Here is a 22,378-nt window from a genome sequence, read left to right as displayed (position 1 = left end):
TCAGCATAACACTAATGCCAAAACCCAAGGTATTTAGAAATTCGTTTAGAGCAATGTCCCTCATGAATGCAGATTAAAGAAATCTTTTAAAAAATAATAGCAAATTGGATCCAGGAGACACAGTAATACATTTTATCCCAGGTTTGCAAAGTTGGTTTAACATTGAATGAACTAGTGTTATTCAGCATGTTAACAGAGTATAGGAGAAAAATCATATATAAGATCATTTCAATATATGTGGGTAAAGTACACTTGACAATTCAACATCTATTCATGACTAAAAAACTCTTAGCAAAATACAAATAGTAGGGAACTTCCTCAAACGGATATAAAGACCATTTATGGAAAAACCTATAGCTAAAGTCATACCTTAACTGTTTATCCCTGGGATTTGGAACAAAGCAAGGATGTCTGTTTCCACCATTTACATTCAGTATTTGTTCTAGACGGCTCCCTTATTACAATAAAGCATAAAATTTTTGAAAGAAATGAAAACTACCCATGTTTGCAGATTAAGTAATCGTGTATGTGGAAAATTCTAGTGATTCTAAATAATTTTAGTGAGTTATAAGATACAAGGCTTATACCTGACCTGCAGTGGTACAGTGGATAAAGCATTGACCTGGAATGCTGGAGTTGCTGGTTTGAAACCCTGGGCTTGCCTGGTCAAGGCACATAGGAGAAGCAACTACTATGAGTTGATGCTTCCTGCTCCTCTCCCTCCAACTTCCCATTTCTCTCTCTCTCTCTCTTATTAAATGCTTTATACCTCTTCCCAGGCAGCCATTCCCTCACCCTTCAGAGGTTAGTGTGTTTTGATACTTATTTTAAATAATATTTTATAATTGACATACTATATTGTATTAGTTTAAGTGTACAACATAGTGATTAGATACTTATAGATCTTGCTAAGTGTTCACCTCAATAAATCTAGTACCACTTGGCACCATACATAGTTATTGCAATATATTATTGACAATATTCCCTATGCTATATTTTACACCCTCATGAACATTTTGTAAACCAGTTTGTACTTCTTAATCCCTTCCCCCTTTTTACATATTCCCTAAGCACCTCCCCATCTGGCAACTATCAAAATGTTCTCTGTATCTGAGTTTGTTTCTGTTTTGTTTGTTCATTTATTTTAATTTTTAGATTTCACATGTACAGAAATATATGACAATTTTCTTTCTCTGTCTGACTTATTTCACTCAGCACAGTACCCTCTAGGTCCTTCCAGATGGTTGCAGATGCAAAATTTCATTCTTTTTTATGGCTAAGTCATATTCTATTGTATACATATACCACTTCTTTATCCATTCACATATTAATGGGCACTTAGGTTGCTTCCTTATCTTGGCTATTGTAAGTACTGCTGCAATGAACATATGGATGCATATGTTTTTGAATTAGTGTTTTGTTTTCTTTGGATAAAGACCCAAAGGTGAAATGACTGGGTTCTTCTTGTCTCTTTGTACAGCCTTTGTTTTAAAATCTATTTCATCTGGCATAAGTATTGTTACCCCAGTTGGTTTTTTTGCCTGTTTTGTTTTGTTATATTTTATTTTGTTTCCATTGTTGTGAAATATCTTTTTACATTCCTTCACTTTTAGTCTGTTTATGTCTTTCGATCTAAAATGAGTTTCTTGTAGAAAGCATATATAAGGGTCTTGTTTTCTTATCCATTTAGCCACCCTATGTCTTTTGATTGGAACATTTCATCTATTTACATTTTAAGTCGTTGGTAGATATGTATTTACTGTCATTTTATTAGCCATATTTTTCATCTTTTTTTTTTTCTTCTTAAAGCAAGTCTCTTTAATATTTCTTGTAATACTGGTTTGGTGGTGATGAACTTGTTTAGTTTTTTCTTGCCTGGGAAGATCTTTATCTGTGTTGATTCTAAATGATAGCTTTGCTGGGTAGAATACTCTCAGTTGTAGGTCCTTGTTTTTCATCACTTTGAATATTTTGTACCTATCCCTTCTGACCTATAGAGTTTATGTTGAGAAATCAGCTGTGACAGTCTTTTAGGAGTTCTCTTATAGTTAACCAACTGCTTTTATGTTGCTGCTTTAAAATTCTTTGTCTTTAACTGTTGGCATTTTATTTATGATATGTTTTGCTATGGGCCTCTTTGGGTTCATTTCATTTGGGACTCTGCTTTCATATCTATTTCCATTGACAGATCAGGGAAATTTTCAGTCAGTATTTCTTCAAATAGGATTTCAATTCCTTGCTCTCCTCCTTCTGGTACCTCTGTGATGCAACTTAGTATGCTTGATGGTGTCTCAGAGACCCCTTAAACTATCCTCATTTTTCCTTTTGCCATTTTGATGGGCTGTTTTCTGCTACCTTATTGTTTAAATTGCTGGTTCGATCCTCTGCTTCATCTCATCTACTGTTGATTCCCTCTAATGCATACTTTATTTCAGTTATTATATTTTTCTTTTCTGAGTGGTTCTTTTTTTGTCTTGTTTCCTATCTTTTTATTGAAGTTTACACTGAGATCATTGAGCGTCCTTAATACCAGTGATTTGAACTCTGCATCTGGTAGATTGCTTGTCTCCATTTTGTTTAGTTCTTTTTTTGGAGTCTTGTTCTGTTCTTTCATTTGGGACATGTTTCTTTGTCTTCTCATTTTGGCTGCCTTCCTGTGTTTTTTTCTATGTATTGGCAGAGTTGCTACATCTCCTGGTCTTAGCAGTGTGACCTTATGTAGTAGGTGTCCTATGGGATCAAGTGGTGCAGTTTCTCTGGTCACCTGGTATTCCAGGTATGTCCCTTGTTTAGGTTTTATGTGCCTTCTTGTTGTAGTTGATTGCTGTTGGTATGTCAGTGGAAGGGATTGACCCTCAGGCTGATTTGTTGTGAGTAGCTGTTGTACAGGGCCTGACCCTATGGAGCAGGATTTGCCTGTGCTTTAACCAGGCTCAGGAGCAGAGGTCAGGAACCTTTTTGGCCGAGAGAGCCACGAATGCCACATATTTTAAAATGTAATTCCATGAGAGCCATACAACAACCCGTGTATGTTTTGCATTATCCAATAAAAATTTGGTGTTGTCCTGGAGGACAGTTGTGATTGGCTCTAGCCACCCGCAACCATGAACATGAGCAGTAGGAAATGAATGGGTTGTAATACATGAGAATGTTTTATATTTTTAATGTTATTATTTTTTTTATTAAAGATTTGTCTGCAAGCCAGATGCAGCCATCAAAAGAGCCACATCTGGCTCGCAAGCCATAGGTTCCCAACTCCTGCTCTGGAGGCTGCCAAGTGTGCTTACCCTTTGAATATGTCATTTGTGGAGGTGGTTGCGTGGTACTGTGGTATTACTTGAATCTGGCTACAGGGGCCACTTGGGAGGAGTAGGCCAAGGGAGACACTGCCTGTGCTTCACCTGGGAACACCTGGTAGGAGCTACAAATACCTTGATTGCTGCAAACAATTGCTGCTTGTTCTAGGCTGGAAAGTGCCCTGAAGAGGCTAAGCTGCAAACTGAGGCTGACTGCCACTATTGTCAGACCTGGGGCTGCTTAGCAAGAGCACACAAAGGCCAGGTGCTGCTTGTTTAGGGTTTGTGAACATGTGACAGTCTTTAGGAAAGTCTACAACATGAGCTGTTTGTATAGGAAAAGCCATTGGAAGCAGCTTAGGTGGGTCTGCAAGTTGGGAGGGGTGGGGCCTCTGGGAATGGGGGTGGGAGAACAGTATTAGAATTGAGATTTAGATGCGATTCCGAGCTGCGCCTCTATGGGGAAGCCTAAGCAAAGACACAGTGGCTTCTGCCAGCACTTCTTTTTCGGGGGGAGCTGCCCCTTAAGCCCTCACTTTCCAGCCTGACAATTTCAGTTCCTTCCTTACTTCCCTGGCACCTTTCAAACTGCTCTTTCAGCCCAGGAGGCTATAGCGAGTAAGTCCATGTGCTGGTTCTTTAAGAACAATGCGTAGGTCTCCTGCAATTCTCCATCTCACTCAGCCACAATTTCACTGGTCTTCACAGGCAGAAGTTATGAAGACTTCTTTTCCAGACACCTGAGCCATGGGCTAAAGGGCCTGGTGTGAGGCTGGGAACCCTTGCTCCTCATGGGAGACCTTTTCAGCTGAGGTTTCCCTTCTAAGTTTTAACTGCCACACGTGGGAGTGGGAACTGCCATTTCCATGTCACTGCCTTCCTACCAGTCTCTACCTGGCTGCTTCTGTGTATCCTTAGTTTTAGAACTTCTTTTAAGCTAGACTTTAAGCAGTTCTAAATGATTGTTCTGTAATTTAGTTATAATTTTGATATAGTTATGAGAGGAGAGTCCCGTGTTTACCTGCTCTGCCACCTTGACTGGAATTTGATATTTTCTGAAACCAGAAAATCAACTTTCACCATTAGTGTTCTTTATATGAAATAAATAGAATTTCATTTTAGTTCCTTTATTAACTCTTTAGTTAACATCCTTGGATGTGTGTGGGGGGGTATTTTAAAGCAGCTCTAGAGATTGTAGTTATATCTTTAACTTTTCACAGTATGCTTTGGGTTGATATGTATAATTTCTTGTAAAACAAAGGAAAGTTGCTCAAATATAATGTAGTTTCATTTATCCCTTATATTTATTCTTTATGCAGTAATTTTTGTGTTACATTTACATTTCTATAGACCATATGTACAATGTAGTGAATTTTCCTTTATTTGTATGTATTTTTAAAATATTAAGAGGGAAATGTTAATCTTTTTATATTTATTATTTTTAGAGCTCTTTACTTTTTTTCTTGACTATTTCCAGATAAATTATGTATGTAAACTCAATCTCCAAACTTTATCTTTCTCGTAGAGGGTAGGCAGCATCAGCAGAAACCTCTGTTCATTCTTTTAGCACTAGCTGGGCTGCTTGGAATCTTACCCATATGCACATATTTCAGAAGTCATATTTCAGAGATTTGAGCAGGGTGAATATGCTGAATACAAAGTTCCCCTTCTGGAATTTTCCCCATTTACTTATTCAGTTTCTGCTGTCTAATAGAATTTTCTGTGGTGATGAAAATGTCCTACAATATACCCTGTTCACAGTGGTAGCCATTTGCCACATGAAGCTGTTGAGGACTTGAAATGTGTCTGATGTACCTGCTAAATAGAATTTTTAATTTTAATTAGTCTCCCTTTAAATCTTATATTTACATTTGTCTGGTGGATGTCATTGCAGAACATTCTGTTGGACAGCACTATTCTAGATGCTGTGGTCATCTTGAGCTCTGTCCTTACTCACTTTAGTTGTTCATAGATTGCTTCTTGTATGTGCTCCGACCAGGCACACCTGGGGTTTCAAACAGGCAACCTCAGCGTTCCAGGTCGACGCTCCATCCACTGTGCCACCACAGGTCAGGCGAACTCTGTCCTTATTTTTCTCACCTAATATGGCTACAGGTTCTATCCAGGTTTGAACTGACCTGCATAATCAGACTGAAGCCTCCCTTAGCTGAAAAGGCATAGAAAGTAGGAAGCTCAAAGCAGTGCTTTCTGATTTTCATCATGTGAACTCCCTTCCCAATTTATACCCGATTTTGATTGATCTCCAGAGTCTTCAGGTAGTTGTTTTGTATATATTTTCACTATAGTTTATAATTATATGTGTCCAATAAGAATTGCTCCATTATTTACTAGAAGTTGAATTCTACCTCTTAACTTTTAAATCATTTTAGTAGTGATTTAATTTTAAGGGATTAATTTTTTTGTGCTTTGTTACCAGAATTCACTTACCATTGTGCTTTGTTACCAGAATTCACTTACCAACCACTTATTATCCATCTCCTTTAACCTTACTGAAAGTATCACGAACATTTAAAGTTCTTAATATTCTAAACTTGTTATTCCTATCTCAGATATGCTAGGATTTAATAGAATTCTTCAAAGCAGTAAACTTATATCATTGATAACCTGTTTGGAATACCTTGCCTTTTCTAGGTACCTGAAAAGGTTTAAGGTGATGAAGATCAAAGTTCTAAGAAGCTGGTGCCGGCAGATCCTTAAAGGACTTCAGTTTCTTCATACTCGAACTCCACCTATTATTCACCGCGATCTTAAGTGTGACAACATCTTTATCACTGGCCCTACAGGCTCCGTCAAGATTGGAGACTTAGGTCTGGCAACCCTGAAGCGAGCTTCTTTTGCCAAGAGCGTGATAGGTATGTTTCAAGTATACCTTGGAGCCTAACTGGCTTTTTGACATTCCTTATATTTAGAAGTCAGATCCTGTCAGAGCTTTTATTATGCCAAATAAACCTCCAAATAAATATTCACAACTTGAGCTTAGAAAGCGATCAGTTCCACTTATGAGCTGTGTAGTATGTGTAGTTTTCTATACTTGTACGCTTCTAGAATCATCTTGTAGACTATTAACGTTTTTTCTTTTTTTCTTTTTTTTTTTTTTTCCATTTTTCTGAAGCTGGAAACAGGGAGAGACAGTCAGACAGACTCCCGCATGCGCCCGACTGGGATCCACCCGGCACGCCCACCAGGGGCGATGCTCTGCCCATCCTGGGCGTCGCCATGTTGCGACCAGAGCCACTCTAGCACCTGAGGCAGAGGCCACAGAGCCATCCCCAGCGCCCGGGCCATCTTTGCTCCAGTGGAGCCTTGGCTGCAGGAGGGGAAGAGAGAGACAGAGAGGAAAGCGCGGCGGAGGGGTGGAAAGCAAATGGGCACTTCTCCTGTGTGCCCTGGCTGGGAATCGAACCCGGGTCCTCCGCACGCTAGTCCGATGCTCTACCGCTGAGCCAACCGGCCAGGGCCGTTTTTGTAAATTATATAAAGAGAAAGAAGTAAGGGGACCTGACCAGGCTGTGGTGCAGTGGATAGAGCATCGGACTGGGATATGGAGGACCCAAGTTCTAAACCCTGAGGTTGCTGGTTTGAGCAACAAGGTCGCTGGCTTGAGGAAAGGGTCACTTGCTCTGCTGTAGCCCCCTGGTCAAGGCACATATGGGAAAGCAATCAGTGAACAACTAAGGTGCCACAATGAAGAGTTGATGCTTCATATCTCTCTCCCGTCCTGTATATCTGTCCTGATCTGTCTCTCTCTCTGTCTCTAAAAAAAAGAGAGAGAGAGAGAGAGAAGTAAGGTGAACTCTTAACAAAACCTTACGTGACTATTAATCCTATTGGCTCGTTCTGTTGATATTCATATTATATACTAATAAATATATAGATACCATCTTACTTTTCACATAAACAATTCATATATATTTTAGTTTTTAAAATAATTTGTTGGATATATATGTATATTGAAAAATCTGCCTATTAAAACTTTATTTTAAAATGTGAAAATATGAGTTCATTCCGAAAGTTTGGTTTTATCAACTTTGTCCTTAGTCCTACTCTTCAAAAGATAATGATATATCTGAAACAGGATATAACTTAAGTACTATCGACATTTTGGGTAGATAGTTCTTTGTCATAAGGGATTTCTTATACATTGGAAGATTATTTAGCAGCATCCCTGGCTTCTCCTCACTATATGCCAGCAGCACACCCTCTGTCCTCCCCCTAGTTCTTAACCATCAAAAATGTCTCTGAACTTGCTAAATACTAACCTTACAGCTACCATACAGTAGGGGGCAGTCAAGATCTTTTTTAACCCATAGTTCTGTCTTATAAGGTATATACCCTGATATCTATTTTATTCCTTGCTAGTTTCTTACCTTTTCCTTTTATTTGTTTTCCAAATGAGTTACATCTATTTATCTTTTATCTAAGGCTTTACATTTTTGACTTTGTACAATAATCCATTTGAAATAGTAAATAAAAACACTTGCACACTGTCCTAGTTTCTTTTATAAAAAGACCCTGCAGTGGATGATCTATAATATAAGATAGGTAATGAAACAGACTAAGATTTTATTTCTCTTCCTAATACCCCTCCCTACTTTCCCTCTTCCACTTTATTCTCTCTCACAGGTCAACTCCTGCTTCTTCCCTGGGTGAGTAACACCTGCAGCTTCTGAATCTGAATCATTCTTTTAATTTAAGGTACACCAGAGTTCATGGCCCCTGAGATGTATGAAGAGAAATATGATGAATCTGTTGATGTTTATGCTTTTGGAATGTGCATGCTTGAGATGGCCACATCTGAATACCCTTACTCAGAATGCCAGAATGCTGCGCAGATCTACCGTCGCGTGACCAGTGTAAGTCTTCCCCTCACTGACTAGTGAGCTTAGGTCACATTAAGAAAGAATCCCAAGCTGGAGAACATCAAACCATGCAGAAAGGAGCATTAGTGGAAAACATACTGAGGTGTTAGAGGAAGTGGGAGTTGAGTTATTTCTTGCTCATGATACAGTGAAAGCAAACATTAAGATCAAAGAAGCATCAATTTATATTCCTGACCCTCCTTGCATTCATTTACACGTTCCTTACGAGATATGTAAGTTGTCATTTTCTCCCACCATAAATCTTATTATCTTAGTTAAGAGTAATGCTTTTAACCTAAGCTGCTTTGTTTTGACTATTCCCTGAATGGCTTAAAATTGATACACTAATTTATTAAATCAATTCTAAGTAACTTACCCATGTTTAAGGTATAAATTTAAACCTTATTCTAGTTTAAATTACACATGGTAATTCATCTCTGCCAAAAGAGATATTTCTAGATTTGTCCAGTTAAAACTTAGGAAGCATATGTTAGGTCCATAATATAAAGCACTGAAAGAAGTTTACTGTAAGAATGTGGAGGCTTTCCATGAAATGCATGAAAGTTAAGCAAAGTAATTTCATTGGATATTTTTGTAATTTTTTCTCTTATGAAAAGTTCAAACATATATAAAAGTACAGAAAACTGTACAATGAATTCCCATTTATTCAGTGCAAACATGAATATTAAGACCCAATTTTTCAACACTTGCTTCTACTTGCTACATTTCTATAAACAGAAATTTACCTTAAAGTAGTGAAGGGGTGTCAGTGATGAAAAAATAATCTGTCTTTTTCACTCATTCGTACAAAAGTGTACATTGTAGTTGTCCAGAGGTTAAATGATGTGTGATATTGCAGCAGATTAAATATGGAAGCAGATATGACAATCTATTTGTCTTTGAAGCCGTATATTAAATATTGCAAAAATGTAAAACAATGCTACTCTTCTAAGTTTTCCTTGTTTTGAAAAATACTGGGGGTTTTTTCTTATAATTTTAAGTGTTATATATTATTAACATTTACTGAGGTTTATTATAACTTTATTTATATTTTTAGAGAGACAGAGACAGAGATAGAAACAAACAGGAAGGAAAGAGATGAGAAACATCAGCTGATATTTGCATCGCTTTAGTTGTTCGATGATTACTTCTCATATGTGCCTTGACCAGGGGTCTCCAGCCAAGCCAGTGATCCCTTTCTCAAGCCAATGACCTTAGGCTCAAGTCATCGACCTTGGGGTTTCAAATCTGGATCCTCAGTCTCCAGGTCGATGCTCTATGCCCTGTGCCACTACTGGTCAGGCTATGTTTATTATAATTTTTAATGAATTAACATTTAAATTTTTACCCAGTTTTAATTTCTAACATGGTAAGTAGCAATAATATAACACATAAGCAAAAGTCTTTGGGATACTCAATAATTTTTAAGAGTATAATGGGTGGGGGTCTCAAGAGAAATAAGTTTGAGATCACTAGTTCCAAATGCTTGATAAAATTTAGTTTAAAATTTTTTGCAAGAATAATTAATATGTGGTTCTCTGTATTTCATATTATATTATATTACATCAAGAGGCACATAGTATATAGTTAACTTATTTTTTAGTGATAGTTTCACTGAATTTTGATATATTAGGAGATGTGATATAAAACTGTTTAGATTTGGATAGGTGGTAGACTGGTAATTTAGTGTATTTCTAAAAAAAAAAACCGTATGTGAAACATTTGTTTTAGATAGACCAAATTAGTTTATATCTTCCAAAATAAAGTTTTGGGGAGAAATCTTTGATTACCTCATTAATTATAATTGCTGTGAATATTCCTGTGTCTTATTTTGTATGTTTATATGTAATTCTACCATGTGATGCATGTGGAACTACTTTGGACAGTTAATTTATTCAGCATGAATGGTAAGAACCATTAGGTTCTTATACCCAATAAAAATAATAAGTATTATTTTTATAAAAGAAGCATTACTCACAAGTTATTCCTGGCTTTTATAACTAATGGTATTTTATTAATTGTTGTTACTGTCTCCAAGTCTTTTTCATGACGCCTTACTGTTATATTTATTGGCTTCTTTTCAACACCCACATACCCCATCCCACCCAGTTTCTAATTCATAATAGGGCTCTAAAGGATTGGACCTCAACTCAGGCTGGGTGGGGGCAGGAGAAATGTAGTTTATTTAGCCTTCAAGTCTAATAAATATATTAGTCACTATTCTACAGTTTTTCCCTTAGAAAGCTCATCTGCTTTGTGTCTTAGAGTTCTAAATCTGTATTCCGCCTGACCTGTGGTGGCGCAGTGGATAAAACTTCGACCTGGAAATGCTGAGGTCGCCGGTTCAAAACCCTGGCCTTGCCTGGTCAAGGCACATATGGGAGTTGATGCTTCCAGCTCCTCCCCCCTGTCTCTCTCTCTGTGTCTCTCTCTCTCTCCTCTCTAAAATGAATAAATAAATAAAAAAAATTTTAAATGTGTATTTCAAGTTCAGGTCTTTTATTATTATTATCCTTTCTTCCCTCAATGCATAATAATTTACATTTTCCCTTTTTTTCTTTGGGGATAGGATGGGCAATTTACTGAATAATTTTCCCCTTTATTTTATTTAGGCTTCTTGAAACCTCAAGAAGTGTATGTGATTCCTTGGGTTTTTTTTACTGTTTTCAGTTTACCAGACCTCAGCTTCAGAATAATTCTTAAATGCAAGCCTTCTTTATTTTCATTGCCAGAACTCTGATTTCACACTTACTTCACACCTTACACCATCTTCCAGAAGTAGTTTATGTTATGAATTACCATATTCCCCCATGTATAAGACACACCTTTTTTCAAAAAATGTGGGGTCTAAAAACTGGGTGTGTCTTATACAGTGGTTGTAGATTTTTTTTTACTTGCATTGCCCACTTTTTCGTGCTTGTTTTCGCACTCATTGTTGAAGACAGTGATTCATCATCAGACACAGATGAAGACAAGCTAATGGATGGGAGTTTTGACAGTAATGAGGAGTTGTATGAATTTTGTGATGAATAAAACATGAGTTTAATAACTATGTAATACATTTTTTTCCCCCAAACTCTGGGCCCTAAAATTAAGGTGCGTCTTATACATGGGGAAATATGGTAGTTTTTCTTCTTTACTTAAACTGGTTGAATTCTCTTTCTATCTCTTGCTGGTATAAAAACTTATATAATACCAGTTTGCTTATCGAAGCATGTACAAATTTTTAATATTCTCGTTTGCTATTTCTTGTCTTCATATAAACACTTTTCCAATTAAGCCAGTCTTCTTTATCTTGCGCATTAGTTATATCCTTTATTCCTTCCCACTTATACATGATATTTACCTTCTCTACATGCCCTTCTGCTGTCCAGTGAATTTTTATACTGTACATAAACAGACTTCTTTCACAAAATTTTATTTGAATGGCTTTACTGCATAGTGGTCTATCTATGTGTTCTCTGAGCTGAGCTTTTTGGTTGATCTGAATCACTGAATTTTATTTTTAATTGATTTACTTACAAGTTCAAAAACGGAATTAATGTAAAGCATTTAGAATACTGCTTAGTATTATATATATATACACTTGCAGTTTATTCAACTTAACATTTACAAAAATAAATAATGAAATGAAAAATACCTATTGTAAATATATACATATCTTCTTAAGAAGATAAGATGTAACTCAATTTCAAATCTGATTATGTGGTTAAAAACATAACTTTAAATTTTAGTACTATAAAATTTACAGTTTGTATGTGGAATGGGTTTTTTTATATATTTTTATTTACAAACTTAAGGTCTATTACTTTTCTTCATTCCATTATACTCTAAACCAGGGATTGCCAAACTGTTACACAGGCCAGATCCAACCTACCGCCCATTTTTATACACCCTGTGAACTAAGAATAGTTTTTACATTTTTTAAATAGTGAAAATCAAAAGGAGAATAATATGTCATGATGTATAAAATGATATGAAATTCATATTTCAGTATCATAAATAAACAAAAGAAGTCACACTCATTTTTTTCTGTATTATCTATGTTGTTTTTACATATTACAATGACATAGTTGAGTAATTGCAATAGATTGTGTGAGTCAAAAAGCCCAAAATACATACTGTCTGGCTCTCAGAAAAATTTGCTGCCTCCTATTCTTAACACATGTCACCAGAACTTCTTAAATTTTTTTCTTTTAAATAGTTCTGTAAGTAATTTCTAATCTGCAAATAGGGTGATAACATTCTATTAGAATGCTATTAGCCGGCTTCTGTATTTAGAGTATATGTGAGAATCTTGGTGCAAGCAGGTGGCTACTTAAATTATTAGTTCTGAAAAGTTATGGGCAGTCTTCTCTTTGTTAAGAATAGAACTATCACTTTAATTCTTTAATGAAAATATAAGAGGTTTGCCCTGGCCAGATAGCTCGATTGGTTAGGGCATCGTCCCAGTAAGCAGGAATTGTCAGTTTCGATTGCTGGTCAGGATACATGCAGGAACAGATCAATGTTTTTGGCTTTCTCCCTTCCTCTCTCTATAAAATCAATAAATAATTTTTTTAAAAAAATACTTATTTTTAGTATTGGCCTAAGAATAAATGTTATCTTAAACCAAGTATTAGTGCTTGAAGTGAACATTCTGGATTTTGAACATAAGGGTTTATGAACTGGTATCCTTTATTTACCTTCTAACAAGTCTAAATGTTTTGATACCAAACCGACTAGGAGAATAAAGTATATAAAAGATAGCCATATTTTTTAAACATCCTCTGCTATCTCTTTCAGCCCCCAGCCTTCTTTGTTGCTCCTGCAGTACTTCCAGTTTGAAACTGGGATAGATTTCATTATGTACCAACAGACAACCGCTCTTTTGTTGTGTTGGCTGCTGTTATAGATACTGACTAGGCACTGATTAGGCTGTCTCTATTATTTAGTGATAAGTGTCTTTGATTAATCTTATGAATTTGCTTCCTGATCATTTCTGTCTCTTTTTTTTTTTTAATTGAGAGGCAGGGAGGCTGAGACAGACCTCCCATATGTGCTCGAATCAGGATTCACCCAGTAAGACCCCTACTGTGTGATGCTCTGCCCTTCTTGGGCCGTTGCTCCATTGCTCAGCAACTGAACTATTTTATTTTAGTACCTGAGGCAAGGCCATGAAGCTATCCTCAGTGCCCGGGCCAATTTGCTTGAACTAATACAGCCATGGCTGCAGGAGGGGGAGAGAGAGAGAGAGAGAGAGAGAGAGAGAGAAGGGAGAGTTGGCAGGATAGAGAAGCAGATGGTTGCTTCTCCTGTGTGCCCTGAATGGGAATCGAACCCGGGACATCCACACGTAGGCCAGAGCTCTACCACTGAGCCAACTGGTCAGGGCCCTGATCATTTCTCCAAACAAAGTTTGGGACTTGAAATGTTGCAGGAGATCATGGAACTTTAGATTTCTTTATATAAAATGAAGTATAAAAGTAACTCTACTGGACTGGCCTGTGATGGCACAGTGGGTAGAGCACCAACCTGGAACACTGAGGTTGCTGGTTCAAACCCTGGACTTTTAGGCAGGGGCACAGTGAATGGAGCATTGGACTAGAATGCAGAGGACCCAGGTTTGAAACCCTGAGGTCACCAGCTTGAGCACAGGCTCATCTGGTTTGAGCACAGCTCACAGGCTTGAACCCAAGGTCACTGGTTTGAGCAAAGGGTCGCTTGGTCTGCTGTAGCCACCCCCCCCCCCCCAACGCCCCGTGGTTAAGGCTCATATGAGAAAGCAATCAATAAACAACTAACGTTCCGCAACAAATAATTGATGCTTCTCATCTCTCTCTCTTGCTGTCTGTCCCTATCTGTCCCTCTCTCTGTCTCTTTCTCTCTGTCTCTGTCACACACAAAAAAAACACCCTGGGCTTGCCTGGTCGAGGCACATAGATAAGCAACCAATGAACAGGTAGAGTGAAGCAACTATTTCTCATCCTTTCTACCCCCCCCCCATAAAATCAATAAATAAAATCTTTAAAAAGTAATTACTGTTTAAAGACATCAAGTTAAATAATATGGTAGAACCAATTATTTAAAATTTATCCCAGCAAATATGATTAACTGGTTAAAAATGACAGTATAAGATGAGTAGGTAAAAAAGATGATTAAACACTAGTGATTAAAAAGTTGCTTACCAGAGGCCCAGGGCTAAAAGCAGTATGCTTCGGACTATCAGGCACAGCACCACCATAATATTAGATAAAAAATTATATAAGAGCCTGACCAGGCAGTGGCGCAGTGGATAGAGCGTCGGACTGGGATGCAGAGGACCCAGGTTTGAGACCCCGAGGCCAGCTCACCAGCTTGGACCCAAGGTCGCTGGCTCAAGCAAGGGGTTACTCGGTCTGCTGAAGGCCGGTGGTCAAGGCACATATGAGAAAGCAATCAATGAACAACTAAGGTGTCGCAACGAAAAACTGATGATTGATGCTTCTCATCTCTTTCCGTTCCTGTCTGTCTGTCCCTATCTATCCCTCTCTCTGTCCCTGTAAAAAAAAAAAATTATATAAGAAATTATTTGATAAAAGTAATAAGTTAATTTTTAAGAAAAAGCAGTTGAGGTCCTGGCCGGTTGGCTCAGTGGTAGAGCGTCGGCCTGGCGTGCGGGGGTCCCGGGTTCGATTTCCGGCCAGGGCACACAGGAGAGGCACCCATCTACTTCTCCACCCCTCCCCCTCTCCTTCCTCTCTGTCTCTCTCTTCCCCTCCAGCAGCTGAGGCTCCATTGGAGCAAAGATGGCCCCGGGCGCTGGGGATGGCTCCTTGGCCTCTGCCCCAGGCGCTAGAGTGGCTCTGGTCACAACAGAGCGACGCCCCGGAGGGGCAGAGCATCGCCCCCTGGTGGGCAGAGCGTTGCCCCCTGGTGGGCGTGCGGGGTGGATCCCGGTCGGGCACATGCGGGAGTCTGACTCTCTCCCCGTTTCCAGCTTCAGAAAAAAAAAAAGAAAAAGCAGTTGAGACAGTGTTTAATAAACAAATGCATCTTTATTTGCAAATGCACACTCCAGCTCAGTTAAGAAGAAAATCACCTTCTCAAATGAAAGAAGTCTTCAGTGTTAGTTTAATAGAACCTGGAAAGACCAATATAACTCAATGTTCTTAGTAAAGGATTAATTTACCCTGTTGTCAGGTTTTCAATGTTTTGTTTTTAGATAAAATTCATCATTTAGATCATTTTAAGGTGTTCGATCCAGTAGTTTTTAGTATATCTACAATAGTATATTGGCAGCTATTACCACTAATGCCAGAACTTTCCATCACCCCCCAAGAAAAAACCCTATGTCCATTACCATTCATTCCCCATTTCCCCCTTCCACCCAGTCCTTGGCTACTTACAATCTACTTTTGTCTCCATAGATTTAATTAGCCTATTGTAGACATTTTATACAAATGAATTATGCAATATATGTCCTCTTGTATTATGCTTTGTTTGTTTTTATGTTATACTTTGACTTAGTGTCTTCAAAGTTTATCCGTGTTATAACATGAATCAGTACTTCATTCCTTTTTATGGATGAATACTATTTCATTGTATGGATATACCATAATTATGTTCAACAGGTTTTATTTCTCATTAATTCCATAGTTTCTTCCTTCTTTTCTCATTGTTAGATTGTATGAGCCTTCACCTCTGGAGAGGAATTGGGAACAGGAAGGATGAAATACAACAAGTGTCTTGAAGGCTATTATCCTAGAACCTATTTTATTATTATTATTATTTATTTTTTTATTATTTTTTTTTTTTTTTGTATTTTTCTGAAGCTGGAAACGGGGAGAGACAGTCAGACAGACTCCCGCATGCGCCCGACCGGGATCCACCCGGCACGCCCACCAGGGGGCGATGCTCTGCCCCTCCGGGGCATCGCTCTGTTGCGACCAGAGCCACTCTAGCACCTGGGGCAGAGGCCAAGGAGCCATCCCCAGTGCCCGGGCCATCTTTGCTCCAATGGAGCCTCAGCTGCCGGAGGGGAAGAGAGAGACAGAGAGGAAGGAGAAGGGGAGGGGTGGAGAAGCAGATGGGCGCTTCTCCTGTGTGCCCTGGCCAGGAATCAAACCCGGGACTTCTGCACGCCAGGCCGACGCTCTACCACTGAGCCAAACAACCAGGGCAAGAACCTATTTTATTAAATCTTTGTTTACACATACTGTGTTCATAACATATGGTACATTGTAGGAACTTAGCAATATTTTGAAGAATAAATATTTCAATGAATGGAATCCTAAAATATTGCCATTTAGACATTATGTAAGTTTAGGAGAGTTGAATTTGCCCTGCAAAAGAAAAATGGAACTTTTGAAATATTTTTTAAATTATCCTACAAAAATGAAATTGAATAGTAGCAGGTAGAAACTGAGAACACATATAAGCAATACATTTTATTAAATAGGAGAAGTATTTGCTACAAATAGGGCAAAAAACAATAATTTTAATAGAGTCAAAATTTCAGGAGTAGAGAGCATTTGAAAAAATGTTATCTGTTCACATGCTCTTACACCAATTCTTAATTCTCGAAGTTGTAATTTCTAAACCGGTTTAAGTAACTCTTTGCATTAAAGGGCTAAATCTGTGTTTTGTTTTATTGAATTGTTTTTACCCTATAATTATTCTTAATTTGGTTTTTGAAATTTCACAGGAAAAAATGAAATCATAATTTCATGTTAGTTTCTAAAATGTTTCAAGACAATTCCTGATGTCATCAGTCTCTTCTGATTAAGACCAGTATTTTTAATTTTTAGAACTAATTTTTTGAAGGAAGGAGCTTATATGCATAATCGGAAGAAGGGGTGCTCAGCAATTGTTTTTCTTAACTTAGAGGAGACTGAATAAGGACAGGAAATTTGTAATTGAACATAAAGAACTGTGCAAAAGAGCCCTGGCCGGTTGGCTCAGCGGTAGAGCATCGGCCTGGCATGCGGGGGACCCGGGTTCGATTCCCTGCCAGGGCACATAGGAGAAACGCCCATTTGCTTCTCTACCCCCCCCCCCCCCTTCCTCTCTGTCTCTCTCTTCCCCTCCCGCAGCCAAGGCTCCATTGGAGCAAAGATAGCCTGGGCGCTGGGGATGGCTCCTTGGCCTCTGCCCCAGGCGCTAGAGTGGCTCTGGTCGCAGAGCGACGCCCCCCCCCCCCCAGGAGCAGAGCATCGCCCCCTGGTGGGCAGAGCGTGGCCTCTGGTGGGCGTGCCGGGTGGATCCCGGTTGGGCGCATGCGGGAGTCTGTCCTGACTGTCTCTCCCCGTTTCCAGCTTCAGAAAAATACAAAAAAAAGAAAAAAAAAGAACTTTGCAAAAGAAAAAAGTTGGAATAATGGATATCATTTTCTTTACTGAGGTTATGTATTTATGAGTGTGTGTATGTATCAGAATATAAAAAATATACATTTCAAATTGTAGCTTATATTATTACATCAACTATACTTCAAAAAGTAACAAAGTTTAAAGTAAAAGAGGTTGGCAAGATAATTTTAAGACATTGCAACTGTAGAGATTTGAGTTCTGTCCATTTGAGACCTTTTGAGAAGGGATCAATATAGCAGTTACTAGACTTTAATGATTTAGCTCAGTGGCTCTCAAATTCTTTTGTATCTCACCCCCTTAATACTCTTAAAATTATTAATGACCCCAATGAACTCATTTACTTATTTTATATTTACTTAACCATATTAAAAAATAATATGGAATTTTATAAATAATTTTCTAATTAGGAAATAACATAAGCCTAATACATGTTGACATTAATGACATTTTGCAAAATTTTTTCCCCAAAACTTATTTTAAAATTCTAATGAAAAGAATGGCATTTTTACATTTTTTATATATCTCTTAAATGTCTGGTCATAAAGAAGATAACCAGATTTTAACACCCGCCTCTCTATTCAATCTGTAGCAATAGATTGTTTTGGTTGAAATATGTGAAGAAAATTGGCCTCACACAGATATGTCCTTGGAAAAGGAAGTACCTCGAAGGCCCTCTAAAAGGATATTGGGAACCTTGAAGGGTCTTGATACCACACATTTGAAAATCACTAGTACTTAGATCTTTGCTATGCAAAGTGCAGTCCTCAGACCTGCAGAATCTGCATCCTTAGGGTACATGTTAAAAATATAAAATTCTGGCCCCATCCCAGACGGATTGAATTAAACCTTTATTTTACAAGATCCAAAGATGATTCATGTACACATTAAAGTTTGAAAAGTGTAAGCTGAGGTCCCTTTCAATTCTTTGGAACTTATTTTTCGTTAAATACATTAAAAGTAGGGTAAATAGTATAATAAATTATCCCATTGTTCAAGGAACCTTTTTACTAAGTACCCAAATTGGCTAAGAGAAATTTAAACCTGCTTAATTGCATTATTTTTCTTTCTTATTCGGGAATTGCTTTTTTTAAAATCAACATATATCAAAGTATAAAAGAGAATAAAAAGCTTGAGGAGTTCAGTCAGTGGAACTGCATTACAATCCTTAGTTTCTAAATATACTGTAGGGATACACTTGTGCTTTATTTTCCTCTCAGCTGTGAAAATTTAGTTCTCTGTTATCTACAGTCCATTACTTTGTACTGTCAGTTTTATTTCTTATCTGAGTAATGCTGTCTTGAGTTTACCAACTTCCATTTCTGGCCTTTTTTTCCCCCACTGTTTTATTTTTTTACACTGAGTCGGTATAAGATGTACGACATGTTAATTTGATCCATGTTATTTTGTAATATGATTGACATTGTAGTGATAGTTTGTTTTTGTTTTTTTACAGAGACAGAGTCAGAGAGAGGGATAGTTAGGAACAGACAGACAGGAATGGAGAGAGATGAGAAGCATCAATGATTAGTTTTTCGTTGCGACACCTTAGCTGTTCATTGATTGCTTTCTCATATGTGCCTTGACTGCGGGCCTTCAGCAGACCGAGTGACCCCTTGCTCAAGCCAGCGACCTTGGGTTCAAGCTGATGAGCTTTTGCTCAAACCAGATGAGCCCACGCTCAAGCTGGCAACCTTGGGGTCTCGAACCTGGGTCCTCTGCATCCCAGTCCGACGCTCTATCCACTGCGCCACCACCTGGTCAGGCTATTTCTGGCTTTCAATGAAGAATAAAAAGGACTGTGTCCTTTTTAAATTTGGGGTTTTGTTTTTTTTTTCTTTTTTTAGCAAGAGAGAGACAGGAAGGAAAATGAAAAGCATCAACTCATAGTTGCAGCACCTTAGTTGTTCCTGATTGTTTCTCATATGTGCCTGGACCAGGGGGGCTCCAGCTGAGCCAGTGACCTTGGGACATGTCTATGATCCCACACACAAGCAGGCAACCCTGTGCTCAAGCTGGTGACTGTGTTCAAGTTGGCGACCTTGGAGTTTCAAACCTGGGACCTCAGCATCCCAGGTAGACGCTCTATTCACTGCACCACCACCAATCAGGCACCTTCTTTAAATTTCCTAAGTTTTCTCCTGTTTTGGTTTATGAGATAAGTGGAGGATTTAAATAAATGCATAGATTATACAATGATTTATTTAATTATATAAACAATAGTAATGATTCTGTGTTGAAATATGTCTTGAAATATTATACTTTCCTTTAACTCTTATTTAGATGTATTTTAACTAATTTTTTAAAGGTTTTTATAGCCCTGGCTGGTTGGCTCAGTGGTAGAGTGTAGGCTGGTCGTGTGGAAGTCCTGGGTTCCATTCCCAGTCAGGGCACACAGGAGAAATGACCATTTGCTTCTCCACCCCTCCCTCTTCTCTTTTCTCTCTCTCTCTCTCTCTCTCTTTTTCTCTCTCTCCCCCTCTCACAGCCATGGCTCAAATGATTTAAGCAATTTGGCCTGAGTCTGAAGGATGGCTCCATGAACTCACCTCAGGCACTGAAATAGCTCAGTTGCTGAGCAACGGAGCAGTGGACCCAGAATGGCACAGCATTGCCCCCTAGTGGGCTTGCCAGGTGAATCCTGGTTAGGGCATATGCGGGAGTCTGTCTCTTTGCCTCCTTGCCTCTCACTAAATAAAAATATAAAAAAAAGTTTTTGTTAGCATTTGTCTTCCTAACTATTGCACATTTACTAATGACATATGAAGCCTGTAGATCAAAGAACTGTAGTCGCTTGAACCATAAGCTCTAATTCTCAGTTTTTAAAAATTTCTTAAAACAGTTTATTCACTTATTCAACGTCTGTTAATTAACTATCTTCTATGTGCCAGTTTGGGGATGCAACAGTGAACGAGATCAGATGTTTTATTATTCCTTCCACTTTCCAGTAGGGAAAGTAAACATTGAAGTAGTAATTACAGTAAAGTGGGTGGATTTTATAGACATGATGAAGTAGGAGGATTTAATCTCTTTGAGAGCATCAAAGACAGTATTTCTGTGAATCTGTATTTAAATAGAGAGCTTTATTGGTTTGTTGTGACAGGGATGCTGAGGTAAATGTGTTTGAAGGTATGAGTCAGTGTCCTCAAGTCCTCTGGCACACTTTACCAGAAGTATTTTTAGGATTCTTAGAAGAAAGGCATGCCAGTATTGTTCCCTCTTCTATGTTGCCACCATACTCTACCTCTGTTTTATTAAAATAGTAATAATTATATTGATATAAACTACATGGTCTCCCCACTGGAATGGAGCCTCTCAAGGACAGGTTTCTCTTTTCCTCTGTAGCTTACTGCAACAAGCCTTACCCTGCAGTAGTACCCTGCCATGCTAATAGCAGCTTATAGCAGTGTAAATATTAATAAGTATATATCCTCTGTGCCAGAGAGTACACAAAACACTTTGCATATATTATGTATTTTAATTCTTGCAATAACTCTGGGGGTGATACTGCTATTATCAACACATAAATAAACAATCTGAAGCCCAAGATAGCTAGCCCAAGATAACATGTATACAAAATAACAGAGTTATGATCCCAGATTCCCTGCTCACACCAAAATGCTATACTGGATTTTTAAATGTCATTTATGTCAGTCTGTTACCTGAGGGTATTTAAAACTGTCTGTGTAAGTGCTGATGTCAAGGGATAAATGTAGACGATTGTTTAATAATCATATTCTATAGGGCACTAATGATACACTGCTGTGTGTATCATTGTTGTGTGCATGCAATTCATTCAAGTCTCTAAGTATTACTTGCTCAGGGTAGCTATCCGTGCCCACCCTATTACTCTTAAATGTCCACGTATTTTACTTTTGTCCCTTAGTGATTTTATTTTTCTTAATGTCTTTTATCACAGCCTTACTGAATTTATCTAAATCCCTTATTGGAATACATATTATATGGGTTGGGGTTTTATTTGACTTATTCTTTGCTGTATTCCTTAGTGTTTAGAAACTGGCAAGTCGTGGGCATTTCATTATTTGTGAAATGAATGTGTGAATACAGAATTGTAAGAAGTAAAACACAATTTTATGTTGCCTGTGGAGGAAATATGCTTTAGAGCTGGGTCTGCTTGACTTAGGCAAGTTATTTAACTTCTCAGAGCTTTAAAGTGTTTATGAGGATTAAGGATGTAGAACATAGTTAAATGCCTGACGTGCACTTCTCAATCAGTATTTATTAGGTATTGCCATTCTTATTGTTAACATCATAATGACATGCTTACTAAATGGGTTGTCTCTTATTCTAGTCTTTTATCCAGTGACATTCAGCAAATTGCAGTGATTAAAATGTGCTTAATTCCTGACCTGTGGTGGCACAGTGGATAAAGCATCGACCTGGAACACTGAGGTCGCCGGTTCGAAACCCTGCACTTGCCTGGTCAAGGCACATATGGGAGTTGATGCTTCCTGCTCCTCCCCCCTTCTCTCTCTCTGTCTCTCTAACTCTCTCTCCTATCTAAAATGAATAAAATTTTTAAAATGTGCTTAATGAACCTGGAATCAAATTTAAAATAAGAGCAAGTGAACTTATATTTATTTGTAATCTTACTATTTTTTCTTTTTTTTAAGAGAGGGAGAGATAAACAGACAGGAAGGCAGAGATAAGAAACATCAACTCATGGTTGTGATACCTTAGTTGTTTATTGCTTTCTCATGTGCCTTGACTTGGGACCTCCAGCTGAGCCAGTGACCCCTTGCTCAAGCCAGTGACCTTGGGTTCATGTCTTTGATCCCATGCTCAAGGTGGTGACCCTGCACTCACAGTATTGGTGATCCTGTGCTCAAGCCAGTGACCTTGGGGTTTCAAACCTGGG

The 22,378-nt window shown here is 38.2% G+C and overlaps 1 protein-coding gene across 22 annotated transcripts in view; it reads left to right on the top strand.

Annotated features, from left to right (window-relative positions):
- Nucleotides 1-22,378, top strand: part of WNK1 (WNK lysine deficient protein kinase 1) — a 184,055-nt gene that overhangs the window by 94,658 nt on the left and 67,019 nt on the right. For all 22 annotated transcript variants that reach the window (XM_066369502.1, XM_066369505.1, XM_066369503.1 and 19 more), the window contains exons 3-4: nucleotides 5,949-6,169; nucleotides 8,013-8,170. In XM_066369502.1, coding sequence (XP_066225599.1) covers nucleotides 5,949-6,169; nucleotides 8,013-8,170 — 379 coding nt within the window. The remainder of the gene's footprint in view (nucleotides 1-5,948; nucleotides 6,170-8,012; nucleotides 8,171-22,378) is intronic.

The sequence above is a fragment of the Saccopteryx leptura genome, chromosome 2, assembly GCF_036850995.1.
Source record: "Saccopteryx leptura isolate mSacLep1 chromosome 2, mSacLep1_pri_phased_curated, whole genome shotgun sequence".
Lineage (NCBI taxonomy): Eukaryota > Metazoa > Chordata > Mammalia > Chiroptera > Emballonuridae > Saccopteryx > Saccopteryx leptura.
The sequence above is the reverse complement of the archived record's forward strand: the minus strand, read 5'-3'. Positions and strand labels throughout refer to the sequence as shown.